Here is a 14,140-nt window from a genome sequence, read left to right as displayed (position 1 = left end):
GGTCAGCTATCATAGCTAACATCTACTGTAGGTCTCGCATTGTCAGACCTTCCTCCACAGCGCTGCGGAGGAGGGTCTGGCTAGTCCACTCAGCATTTCGGGATGGGAGAAAAACATGCTCTGATTTATTGGCATTTCTTTAAACCAATCACAATTGTCTTGGGTGGTGCTAAGTGCCGGACGGAGCCACGGTGCCGCTGCAAAATAGACTTGGGAAGGAACTTGTTTTGGTGGAACGTGTGTACGTTTAAAGGTTGTTTTAGTCGTGCAACAGAAAACTCAGATTGGACAGATAGTCTAGCTAGCTGTCTGGATTTACCCTGCAGAGATCTGAGGAACAGTTAACCATAGTCCTCAGAAATCAACCGGAGTTTAAAATTACAACACAAAGAAAGCGGAAGGTAACGGACATCCGGCCGAAAAGAGTGTGGCGGAATTTCAGGCGGCACCGGAGCAATCCCGGAAGTGGAACATCGTGGATATAGACTAGTTATACACTGACTATGGCTAAGTGCCTTATACAACCAAAATCAAAATATCTGAACTATCGCTTTAAGACCTACTCTAAAAATAATAATTGAGTTTTGTTTGCAATCATCAACAGGTATAATAGCTGAGCTGCCAAGACAACGAAGACCTTTGGCAGGTTAATTTGCAGCTACTGAGGCAGACCCTCGCAAACCCCTTGGCCTCGCACATAACCTAAAAAGGTTGTTGTCAAATTGATCTATTATCACTTCTATGCATTCCCAATCACTGTTTAGAGCCACATTGTGATTATCACATTCACTTAATAAATGTAATAATAAGACATTTCAATACTTTTCATCAGTTCAAAGTTGGAAAGTAGTACTTTCCATGGTCTGCCTCCTCAACTGCTCTCCACGAAGCTTGAACACTGCAACACATCGCTCCAGTGTCTCAAGCCTTGCGGAAAATTGCCAGGTGCGGCTGTGCGACCACGCGCTAAGAAGTAGTGATGCCCTTCAACTTAACAACACCAGCAGCCATTCGACACTGCTATAATTAACCTTTAAATCAAACTGCTGTAATGCTAAAAATGAGGTTCCCCTGGCAACATGTGCTATATGCCATGACATTTACCATGAAAATTGAATCTCCTGAACTGCTGCCTGGAAAGTCACACTTCTATTAATTGAAGGGGAAGTGTGGACATCTGATTAAGTGACATTTCCAGGAGAGATGGATTACCTCAACAACGGCATCACATTTGTGGCTTGAGCACAATTGGCTTGCTGAACACAGCAAAAATAATCATTGTGATATCACTTATGCAAGCACCAATAAAACATACTGTTATTATTGAAATAGCAGCTACCAGACGTACAAATCTGAGCCTTGACACGAGACAGGTGTCACAGAATGATTTCAAACCTACTTATTTCCCATTTTCGAGGTAGTGATTTAACATGTGTCTGCCTACAGAGGTTTGTCTTACCTCCTCCTTTTCAGCACAAATCAGATCTCGCCACTCCTCTGTTACATGGCTGAAGTCCACCTTGTTCATGGGCACCTTGATGTCGCCGATGGCATCGTGTTTGGAGAAGCGGTCAAAATCGTAAACTGTCATTACCAATGTCTTTCCACCGAGCTCCACGTAGGGGACCTGAGGAGGATGACAACAGAAACAGGTCAAAAAGGGCTGAAAACAGTCATACTGTCTCATTAATGGGAACTAGCATATACAGTGTTCACAAAAACTACTTGGATGGCTCACCATATATAATCCATTTTAACAGTAACAGCAGAAGTTTATACAGACAGTTGGAGCTTGTCTAAAGATAGACATGTTGCGCATAGCAGAAATGAACGACATAAGTGAGCCACTTTTTGCTAACTTTGGCCTGTTAGCTCTTGAGTATACTCCTCTGCTGCTGCCCCTGACTCCCAGTGTGTTATCATGATGGATTACTGAATACATTGCCAATACTCAAACTAATAACTTACTAATAACTACTAACTACATACTCAAAATAAACTATTAACTACATACTCAAAATAAACTTTCAGTTTCATACATTTAATCTAATATAGTCAGTCCTGAACTTTAACAGAATAGTTTGTGATGTTTCTAAAGTTAGTTAAATGCCATGTGCTTTTTGGAGTGGGTGAATGGTAATGTTGTGGGTGATTCTGTCTCCAAATCAATCCCTACTCTCTCTCTCCCCCCCACGCCCTGACAGACAGTGTTATCAGGCCTGCAACCTGGGATGGGTAAAAGACAGGTGGGTACTTGTGATCCCTGATTGCGTTAAATTTTGGGACGAAACTTATTAAATGGAAATGGCTTGTTACAAAAAAAAAAAAAAGATAGAGAGCGAGGGAATGATAAGACTCCCTGGGGTGACCTTGATATTATCTCATAAAATCATCTCTTACTTATAATCGCCTGTCCTGTTTTGGATTTAGAATTAAATATTACAAAAAAAACACAAAAATAAATCTTGTATTGAGATGAATATCACGTCACATTATGCTTAACGCCAAACACCTGTGCTCTTTTACTGGCGGGTGAAAAACAAAACTTTCCTCACTGCTGAGCAGCAGCCATGCATCTATTATGGCTGAGGCAAGGCCAGGGTGTAGCGGTGCATCTGCCTGTGTTAATCCCAATCACATTGAGCCTCAGTGTGTGTATTTGAGTTTAAGTGTGTGTGTGTGTGTGTGTGTGTGTGTGTGTGTGTGTGTGTGTGATATTCTGTCAGGAACTTGTTAATGTGCCAGCTGGTTACTGTCTCCACACCTTTCCAGCATTCATGGCTGCATGCAAATTGTCAGCAGAACCAAAAGATTTCCAGCCACCAAAAAGTGACTTGAAATGAGCAATATTCAAGTTAAATTTGTGAGATTGTACCTTGAAAGTGAACTGCTCATTGAAGACAGGATTCAGGGTCTTCCTGTGGACCTTGGTCTCAAACTTCTTCTTCTTGTCCGGCAGCAGGTAGACCTTTACGTATGGGTCAGATGTGCCACCCATGTCCATAGCAGGCAGCTCTGCGGCCTGGATGATCCCCACCATGAGCTAAAAGAGGAACACCAAGTGTAGAAAAGTGATGGACAGCATATCAAACTGTCCACTAATCCAAATAATCAAACCCTGCACCTTCATCCCACCAACATCCTTACAGAGAAACCATATATTGGTTAATGAAAGGTCTAGAAATATCTCCTATCTTGTCTTTTGATATCACTAGCAATCAATCATTCATAATTGTGGCTTATAGATGATTCATAATTTTTCTGTGATATGGCAGTGATATTAGAAGGTTATGTCTGCAGCAGCTGACAGCAGCTGAAGAGTTCGTAAAGGTCAGGATGTGTCAGAGTAGGAAAGAGATGACTGTTTCTCTTCACATAAGGCGGATAATTGATAACCACAATGGGGGGGCCCTGGAGGCTGATTGACCTGCCAGTCAGAGTCTCTACTCAAAGGCCCAGCTAGTCAGTCAATCAACTTCCTATCAGGCAGCCATCAAGCAGCAATCTGGAGGCTGACCAGGGCGCTCAGCCATGGAGCTCTACAGCTGTCGGGAGCTGCATCAGTTTACTGTGTGGGGATACCGGTGACACAGTGGTATAGAAAAAAAAGGGAGGAAACAATGACAATTAGCTCCAGTTGGTAATCGCCATAAGGCACATTACCAACAACCATAGCTTGATATGTTTTTCTTTTTCTTACAGAGCAAAGTTAGGACTTTGAAATGCTTCAGAAATTCTCAGAAGCAGAGCTGCACTGAAACTAACACTAATTTTGAACGGGTAGAGGTTTTTTGGCCATTCAAAAGAAAATGGTAAGGGGGTAGGAGGTGGTAAATAAAAACAAACATCCATGTACTTGAATTAGATGTAGGCTAGGATCAAAGTTCATTCTTGACCTTGGAAACAGTAGTTTGACAAAACAACCCCAACACTGACAGCTTCCAACTGGATCACATCATCTTCATTAGCAGATGGAGTTTGCTCAGTTATCATGGAAATGGACTTGATCCATAGCACCTTTAGGACTTCTCGTCTGTGTTGGCTTAAAAGGTTATTGTTGACTTTGGAAACAAAATAACAAAAGAATCCCAGCTCAAACAATGCAAACTTCTTCTGCTGATAAAGATCATGTGATAAGTCTGAAAGCTCTGATAAAAGCTTGTAAGTGGACGTTGAGTTTGGATTGTTCAGTCAAAACTAGATCTAGGCAGTCTAGTCATACTAGGCTACTAGGTTGGACAATTAGCCTGGCAGACCTTCCAGCACGATAAAAAGCTACAGAGCTACACATGTAAATAGGACTGGGCAATATGGCCAAAATCTTCTATCCCGATATAGGTCATTTTATATTTTGATGATGACATATATCATGATATTGTTATTGTTTTCTGGTAATTCAATAAATAAATAAATAGTCAATACGAAATAACCACATGGTAAAGCCTGTTTCTGTATACTCCTGTGTGAATTAAATACGTGACAAATGAAAAGTATTTTTTCATTTTATTAAGAACTTTAGTGCAAAATGAACATAACACGAAATAATCAGAATGTAAAGCATCGTCCAATGACAAATATTGGATTAATGCATTTACGATATACAATATAGAAAAATACATGTATATACAATATATATCGTCATATTGCCCAGCCCTACATGTAAATATGTAGTTGATTTAGCTAGGCTAGTAAGTGAGCCTGCAGAGCTTGTAGGTTCATGCCCTGGTCTCGATGAATGGGCCAAAGTCTTTGTCATTAATGTTTCTATTTTAATCTCAGTTCCATCTTTGCTTCTTAAGGTAATTGGCTTCCATCCGAAACTTCAGATTTAAAAACTCTGCCTTCAGAGCAACTCTTCCCCTGACAATTCTTTTGTTTACATAACTTAAACTCCAAGGAGCTAAATGTACCTCACGTGACTGTTCTAATCTCTGCGTTTGAGTACCAACACCCCAACTACAGTGCTGTCATTAAACATGTGTATGGCACAGGTTAATGGTAACCATTATCCATATTATACAGTATCTATCTCAGTACTACTCTATGTACAGATCTGCATTGGATGGTGAGACAATAGTGAACACAAGACAAGAACATCATGGAAGATATGGAGTGTCCTTGATTAATAAACTGCTCCTCAGGTTATGCACAACATTTTCTTGACATTACCTTGAAAATGCACTGCAAACACTGAAATGAGATTCTGTCATGATTGCAACAGACCCCTTTAACATAAACATCATTTGAAGATTGCACATCTGCATGTAGCTTATCGAGATCACTTTACATACCTCAGAGGGTAATAAATAAATAAAAAATATACAATTATTCTAGCTGTCATTTACCTGAGCCTAAATGTAATCGTATTTTGCACTGTAGTGCTGTGAAGTGGCACTTGGATTTGGAGTGTACCAAATCATCCTTGCATGCTGTCCTATTGATTTCCACCCCATCCATCAGCGCAGTCTGTGGCAGACACAGCATGTCACACCATAGCCGAATTTCCATCAAACACTTTCGGTATAGTACCTTTAGAACCGTAGGTAACCCATACAGACATGTACCTAAAAATTAGATCCGTTTTGGGTTTCCACTGCAGATGGTTCTCTTAAATATAGGTGGGGTTGTTACTGTGGACAGCCACACGCTAAGAAACGAGCTGAAAGGCCTTTTTATTTCTCATTACTCGAGCTCTCACTGTATTTCCTTATCACCAAAGATGCAGAGGAACAGCTGCACCGATAGCGAACTGCAGTGTTTCAAGCTTCTACTTTTAGAAAATGGATCAGAGTGCTAGATACCTCAACAGAGGGGTAACAAAAAAACAGGACGGAATGGAGCCATATTGGTACCATCCACAACTTTTGACAATGGAAACGCAAAAAAAAACCAGTCTTATGTGTAACAAACTGAACTGAACCGGACTGCTTGGTGGAAACAAGGCTCATCTTTACTGGTCCTTCAGAAAAGAGACAAGAAGTGGTTGGAAATGTTGCTATGTTGTTTGCTGCTTCAGCTAGTATCTTTCCTCATGCTGTATGACACTATGGTTGACGTTCACAACACCAACTCAAAACAGGTTTTCTCAGAACACCTTTGCTTAAAATCAAACCAAGCAGAGAGCACTCCTGAAAGTAAAATTATGCATATCTTTTCTCAAATTTCATGTGTGGCAACTGTGAGTCTACTGAGCTATTCCTACCTTCACTTATCCTTAATTTTCTCTAAATTGGGTTAAGTAAAAGACTTTTTGGAAGCATCTTTCATTACAATAACTGAGTAATATGGTGTTACATGGTAATTTTCCAACTGCTACCATTTCATTTAAACTGTTTTATTTATTGTATGCACTGTGTGTAGTTTACATATCATAGCCAGAGCTTTTTACATCAACTAAATGATCAACTATTTTTTAAATATTAAATTAATCATTTATACTATACAATTTCACAGAAAACATCCATCCAAGGTGACATCTCCAATCTATAAACGTACTTGTTCTCGTTGTGTCGCCAAGCAGTCCTTGTCATTTTTCCATTTTCAATATATGGAACATTACTGCGACAGAATTTTGACAAATTCACACTTCGAATCCTCTACACCAGGGGTGTCAAACCTATGGCTCGTGGGCCAGAACCGGCCTGCCAAAGGGTCCAATCAGGCCCACTTGATGACATTGCAAAGTGTGAAAATTGTAGTAGTAATTAATTCCAATTCACCACTTTAATCTCAGAGAATATTCAAGTTCTTTTTCTGTAAATGTTTTACTTTAATCTTAGAAATTCTGAGTTTTTTCTCGGAATATTACCCCTCTCTCCCGGGTCCATAACATTATTTTTTTTTCCTACAATGGCCTTACAACGCTGTCGTAGCAGAAGCAACTTGCGTTTGCCAACATCAAGCTGACAAGACACTCTGTGGCAGATAAAGTTTCTGATCTTTCTGGAGTGGTTTACTGGTGTGTGGCCCATAAACTAAAATTAGTTTGACACCCTGCTCTACACCAACGGATATATATTATTTAGTCTAATTAATGATATTTATTTAGTAGTATATTTTAACGGAACAAAAACAATCGGGGAAAAAAAAAATTCCGGAGTCAGTGGATCCTCTTACTTCACAAGTAATCAAATAACTTAGTATTTCAGCACTAATTATAACTATTATTTCTAACAGCTGACTATTGACCATTCCACCTTTGAGAGCTAAACTAAATTAAAAAAACTGTGGCTGTGTGTTTGCACATCTGTGTGGGTGTTTCTGTTTGACTAAGCACTCAGGCAAAGGGCTGCTGGTATTCAGCCCTGTCTGTTTGTGTGTTACTCTTCAGTCCAGTGAGCAGCACACTGACCAGAATGAGGACAGGATGGTGATTCAGCCCTTGGCAGCTTATCTTGGACGGCTTTGTCCCAAATGCATCATGGCTCTGCTTTGAGCACTTCACACACACACACACACACACACACACACACACACACACACACACACACACACACACACACACACACACACACACACACACACACACACACACAGTGGTGGAACAAGTATTCAGATAATTTACTTAAGTAAAAGTACCAATACCAAATTATGAAAATACTCCACTACAAGTAAAATTACTGCATTCAACACGTAAAAGTATTATCATCTTAATTTAAAGTATCAAAAGTAAAAGTACTCATTGTGCAGTATAATGTTCCTTTTTATTTCTGATGTTTCTGGATTAATTTTACTGCTGCATTAATGTGTAAGTTGAATTTTACCTCCTTTATATACACTGTTGGGTAGTTTAATCTACAGCAATGCCTCATTTCTATAAGTTCATCACATGTCTGTAGCGTCGCTGTCCTGTGAGAATCACATATCTCTAAAAAAAGAACTTTTCATGGTGTCAGAAAAACCATATCATGACCTATTCTCTGCTTTGTGACGATGCCTTTTCCAGCAGCCAACAGGCTTTTTAAATGGTTTATTTAGCTTAAGAAGTAGGAGAATTTTCTCGGCACATAAAGGAACACTTCATCCTTCAGTGTATCACAGGCATTCCAACATCAACACATCTGGAGATACAGGATTTTCACTGGACAGGAAGGTGATGAAAAACTAATCTAAAAAGTAATTAAAATGTCAGACACACGTAGTGGAGTTAAAAGTACTATACTTTCCAATGAGATATAGTGGAGTAGACGTATAAAGTTGCATAACATGGAAATACTCAAATAAATTACCTTTAATTTGTAATTAAGTACAGTAGTTGAGTAAATGTACTTAGTTACATTCCACCACTGCACATACACACACTTCCAAAGACGACCAATAGTCCCTTTCCTGACTAATATTTACTGAAGCAGCTGTGTGTTATTTCAGAAATGGACCGTCTCAAGGAAATTCTGAAATAAAGAATAAAAAGAAATTTTTGAAATTCATCTCTTCTTAATAATGACTGCCAAATTCATATACTCTGGACTGGACACAATGCAAGAGGCTTGCTCTTGACCTGCAAAAAGAGCAATGAATATGGTAATGAGGTTGAAAGTGGGAATTACATTATAATTCTCTTCCTGCTGTGCTGAGGGGGCTCTTTGTGGTTCATTTGCTGTGTGTTTGTCTGATGTAGCCGCATCATCGCTCCCTGAGTGATTTGGATCTCTTACTAAATCTTTTCGTCTCATTAGTGTATAAACCCAGAGTCATCAACACCAGGGGCAGCAGCAATTTGTGGTGGTTAACAGACAGAAACAAAGCTGAGACTCTTTGCCATGAGGACCTGACATTAATCTCTGCACGTCTTTTCACACTCTTGCCTAAGTCTCTGTACACACAAACCAGTGTTTCCCCTTTTTCTTGGCAGGGTGGAACATTTACCGACAGATCTCTCAAGGCATGAAGGTAAAGTCTCTTTTGCAATATCTATATTATATTATTTAAAAGTGCTTACGGCAGGATCTTAAATGAGGCGTGTTTTCAAATTTTTAGCCAAATTGGTGTGTAAAATATGTGTGGCTAATTGGTGACAGTTTACACAAAAGTCACATAAGTTCCTTTCACACATGCACTCCAACCCTGAACTTATCTAGACGTTACCCGGAGGAGCTGTATGAGGACGCAAATGTCCGAGTCAATTGAACTGGATATTCAATTGCCTTTCCCCTGCCAGCTCCCTAGTACAACGTCTGTGTAATGTTCGATTGAGCCCAAAGTGTGAATAGACAAATTCAAGGAATGGCAAGAGACTTGGTTGCTTATGACCAAATTATGAACCGGCTACATGACCACGGACTAATCCAGAAGTTAGAAGTTAGATACTGAATATCATTTCCCGACCATATCACCAGACAGAAGACTTATAGTGGATGATCCTGCAAAACCCTAGAGATGACATTAAATGACAACATTGTTGACTGTTACCTGTAACAGTTCTACATCTAAGGTTAAGTAATCAAAACCTGCAAACAGCGGTCTCCAATATGACGGTTAAACATGCTACACGCCCATTTATCACCCCAACTTCACTACATAAAGGGCATACTACTTCCTGCATTGGCACAGAAATGTTATGGACTAATTTTGTCACTTTGAGTGTACCCTTTCGGCAAAGATATAAACACTTTAGTCAAGGTCGGACCACACATTGAGCATTACATATCAAGCATACTCTGGTCTTAAATCGTGCGGTGTAGAATCATCCAGTATGAACGTGATTTCCAGGGGCATTAGGTTCAAACAAAACATAAGTAGTATCTTCACGCTTCAACGGTGATCAGATATCATCTCTAACTGCAAATGATCACAATCATTGTTCTCCATAATATCATCTCTTTAACAGCTGCCATGTATTTAGTAAAAAAGGAAATGTCACACACAGCCTTCTACTTTATAAAGAAATCCACAGCCAAGACATTAAACCAACCACGTGTGTCAGTATGTGGTGCTCACAGTGATTGCATGGGCCTCAACACCTCAGCAACATTTCCTGAAGGCCACTGTGCCTCTGGACTCTTCGTCACTGAGCTGAACGTGGGTCAAATTAGTGGCTGCCTCCCCGGGTTTTTAGGTCTGTCTGCTGTGAGCATCGTGTAATGAGCCGCGTTACACTTTAGCTCCACTGTGGATCCTATTACCAGTGTAATCAAGAACCTCATAGAGAGACCTGTCACTGCCTCCCACTACATTAACAGATCCCTCTGTGAATAAAATAAAAATATTTGGTAATTTTGTCTCTAAAAGAAATAAGGGCCTAGTTGACTGATGGTGTTACTGTGTATTGATGAATATTGCAAAGGTTAAGGGGTTACTGAAGGGGGCACAAACCTTTGCCAGACTGTGACTCGGTGTGTATAGGAGCAGTGTTGCTGTCTAATCTCCGGCTGTCAGTTCTGTTTGTAATGGGGAGTTAGCTAGCACAGTGAGGGACAGCGCATTGTTCACGCACCGTGTCTATTATCTGTCACACAACATCTGGCGCCAGGAAGCTGATGCGCTTCCTCATTCTGCTTTTTTAAAACTCAGCCGCTGGAAAAAATAAAGCAGATGGGTATCTGCAGGGGCTGTTTTCAATCAAGTAGAAAGAAAGAAACAAATTCAGAAGCAACTAAGTCCCAATAGTGTACTGTATCTTTTCACACGGCTCAGTTGCGTATGCACAAACTCAACCACCATGATGTCCCTGTGAGATTGCTCTCAAGCTTCAGTGAGCAAACTGTGTTTACAGCAGTGGTAACGCAACAAAAGGAGAATGTTGTGCAAAACCTGGGTTGGATCCCTGGAGAGATGAAAAGATGGACCCCCCTCAGAAGTTGGGTGTGACCATACTTACGAAGGAGGACCTTTTGCAATAACGACACACACAGAGAGATTTGGAGAACAGGCCCTTACCGTATTCTCGGTGAAATTGTAATCCAGGGAGTATTGTAATTTGCCCAGTTTCTGGTCCTCCTTGGGCTCTGCCTCTTGCTCCGTTTCAGTCAGCCCTGTCTCCGCATCCTCCTCATCCTTCAAGGCCTGAAGGAGACACCCACCAAGAGTCAGTGTCGCCAGTTTCTCGCTGGTGCTAGCACCCAGCCAGCCGTTCCCCGCCCAGGTCCTGCCAGTGGACCTACTCCTGTAAAACCTGCCACTTGTTTTATGGTGTATAAGGGGGAAAACAGGGGGGGAGCAAGCACTAAAACACAATAGCAGTTAACACCAGGACATGCTCTGTGATGCACTAAAGCCCCGGGCCTGGTCCCCTGATGATGCTTTTCTATCAATCTCTGGGTGGTTCTGTCTAAAGGGAGGAAAGATCAAATGATGTCGCCAGAGATGTGAGATGGGCAGGCATTAGATGGGGAGAAGAAGGGGGAGGAGGGTAGAGAGAGGACAGAAAGAAGGAGAGAGAAGATGCTTCCGGAAAAGATTACTGTAAGACAATTCCCTTGATGTTATTTCAGGCAGATCAAGTCTCTGGCAAAAACACATATCAACTGGGAAGAGTCTGAAGTGACAGTGAGTGAGAAGTGAAGTTGCCTTTTTCGCTAGCCTGGCACTGAGGTAAGGGTAGCAGGTGGTGGCATTGGTGGTGGGTAGAGGAAGGGTGGTGGGGTGGAGGAGTTTGTTATAAGACCAACATGCGATTGAAGAGGCAAAGACTAGCTCTCAGGGTCATTCATTCAGCGTCAAAAGTTGCCTTCCAAGATATCTCTTTCGTTAGGCATGCAGAGCATTCTCTGTCGTACAAACCAGTGCTCTCGTGATTACGCCCTCAAGACATACAGTCACATTGTCAACATAACCCCTAAAGCTTTTATGCTATCCCCTACGTTGATGGTAGCTAGAAGCATCATGCCAGCGGTGGGTGGGTAGGTGTTGGTAAAAAGGGTTGTAATGTACATCGGGGCCTGCTCCTATTAGTTTGTCAAGTTGCTCATGTGGAAGCAAAAGGCTGAACAACACTGACTGGTTTTAAAATGTTCCGCTGAGCCACTTTGGTCTCTGCCTTGTGGGAGCAAATTCGAATTGAGTGGTTTTTAGAGAGAAAAGTGGAGTAGGTTAAAATGATTGAAGAAATATTTTATTAAACATGTAATTTATATGATTTTATCAGGTTAATCCAATGTCTCCACATCTGTGTTCCATGAAAGGTACGATCTGTTTCACCTAGCTTGACAGATGTGAATGCTACTGTAAGTCAAAAGCTTCCTTTTCATCACCAATCAATCCACGTTTGCTCGCTGCCACTCGTTTGAAATGTAAATTAAAGATTCAAAAGGCAGGAGAGTTCAGCTCGGCACAAAAAAATCAGCATCGTTCAACCTTGTCAATGCGCACCCAGTGTTTCTTTCATACATATATATGTGCATATGCAAGTTGTACACACATATATACAGCAGATATACATGTACTGTATGCGTAGTTACATATATTTGGGAGTAAGTTGTCAAGAGGCTATAAAAGAAAAGACATCAGAGCAGCAGGCTTAAGAAGATCCAACAGCAATTTGGAACCTACCGCCAGTGACCATCCCGAACAGTCATCAGACACAACACAGATAAGGAGGACATAGAAGGAAGAAACACAAATTAAAACAACCACACACAGGAGTTAACACACCAGAGTCTGGGCACACCAGGAGAAATGACCGCTTGCCTCGGAAGTGGCAGATTCACCGATCTGAGAGATTAGTTATTAGGGCGACCAATAACAGGTCTTTTATTTTGATTAATGGCTATTTGAAAATAAAAATGAGATGGTTCTAAATAATATTTGAAATTAATGGAAAATCTTCTCCTCTAACAAGCACAAGTGATGTGCTGTGCTGCAGGTATTTGATTGATCTTGCTGGTTGGTAACGCTGTTCTCTGTTACATGACAAAATAAACGAGTCGTTAGCATTTTAATCTTAATTTATGCTTTCTTTTACAATAAGTAATGAAGTATGAAAACAGTGTCAGTGGTTTCTGTCTTCGATTCGGATCTACGTCTGATAGCAGAAGTGTTGCAGCAAATTAAACACACTTTGTACACGATTCCACTAAGGACAGCGGTATAATGATGCTCCGCTGGTGCAATTAGTGTGCTAACTCCATTTGAAGTGTCAGGGTTTCATTGCTTCCCATTCTGTACTGTTGAAAGGTAGCGTATAATCACATTCCCTCCCATTTTTTTATCGTTTGGTGATGTCATTTCTCTGGGTGGATACCACTTTATTACACGGCAAACCTTACTCACACTCTTTAACATGTGAGCGGGTCCTTATATGACAAAAAGAAACACAGGAACAGGAACAAAAAGTAGGAGAAAAAAAAGAGAGATTGAAATACTCTTCAATCTGAAGCCATTTAAATGACTTCCATTAACTCTCCTGTAATAAGACTATATACGAATTTTTTTTAATTAAGTGGTAAAATATCATACTAGGTCATACTGTATGTATTTCTTTGGCGACGATTAATACATAAGACATACAAAATATATACAGTACAGTAGCAGCTATAGCATTGAAAGATAGGGACTTTTTTGCAGTGAAATTATTTTCATACTGTTAGGGAAAACAACTTAATGTGTTGATGGAGTACTGCAAATGTAATCAATCAAACCTGTCATGACACAGCATTAGGAGTACTAAAACTATTAAAAGAAAAAGTATGTCGAACACATCAAAAATCGTAAAAACACTCAACACTATTGAATATAATTAAGATATATTTCTGGATAAATAATTTTTAACTTCTAGTGCAACATCATGCACAGAGGATCCAGCAAAAACTAAATGTTTTGGCAGTAAAGGCGTTATTAAGGGATACATTTCTAGATTTTTGAAGCAACAAAAGTTTAAAGTCTTTACCTCAGTTTTGGCTCCATCTTTGACGTCCATCATGTTGATGGCATTCTTGCCCTTGTCTTTGCCCTTCTTTTTGTTTTTCTTCTTGAAAATCCATTTTTTGCAGATGCAGAAGCAGCATGCTAACACCAGAATGATAGCCACAAAGGCAATAGAGACAATGGCCCATGATGGCACTGGGGAAAGAGCAAAGGGGAAAAGAGTTTGGATCAAGCTTCTGAGAGAAATAAAATGTTGCTGCATCATGCTGAGGTAAAAGCAACAATTTAGTGAACTGGGCCAAAGTAGCATTTGCAGTTCCAACATGTAGTGATTATACCA

At 40.4% G+C, this 14,140-nt stretch overlaps 1 protein-coding gene across 2 annotated transcripts in view; it reads right to left on the bottom strand.

The window, feature by feature from the left end:
- syt1a (synaptotagmin Ia) overlaps nucleotides 1–14,140 on the bottom strand; it is a 94,445-nt gene that overhangs the window by 18,082 nt on the left and 62,223 nt on the right. Inside the window, exons 3-6 of one of the 2 annotated variants that reach the window (XM_078242974.1) lie at nucleotides 13,823–13,995; nucleotides 10,876–11,001; nucleotides 2,876–3,043; nucleotides 1,460–1,627 (exon numbers count right to left, since the gene is read on the bottom strand). In XM_078242974.1, the coding sequence (XP_078099100.1) occupies nucleotides 1,460–1,627; nucleotides 2,876–3,043; nucleotides 10,876–11,001; nucleotides 13,823–13,995 (635 nt within the window). The remainder of the gene's footprint in view (nucleotides 1–1,459; nucleotides 1,628–2,875; nucleotides 3,044–10,875; nucleotides 11,002–13,822; nucleotides 13,996–14,140) is intronic. The other variant, XM_078242975.1, reaches the window with a different exon arrangement.

The sequence above is a fragment of the Sander vitreus genome, chromosome 23 (assembly GCF_031162955.1).
Source record: "Sander vitreus isolate 19-12246 chromosome 23, sanVit1, whole genome shotgun sequence".
Classification (NCBI taxonomy): Eukaryota; Metazoa; Chordata; class Actinopteri; order Perciformes; family Percidae; genus Sander; species Sander vitreus.
The sequence above is the reverse complement of the archived record's forward strand: the minus strand, read 5'-3'. Positions and strand labels throughout refer to the sequence as shown.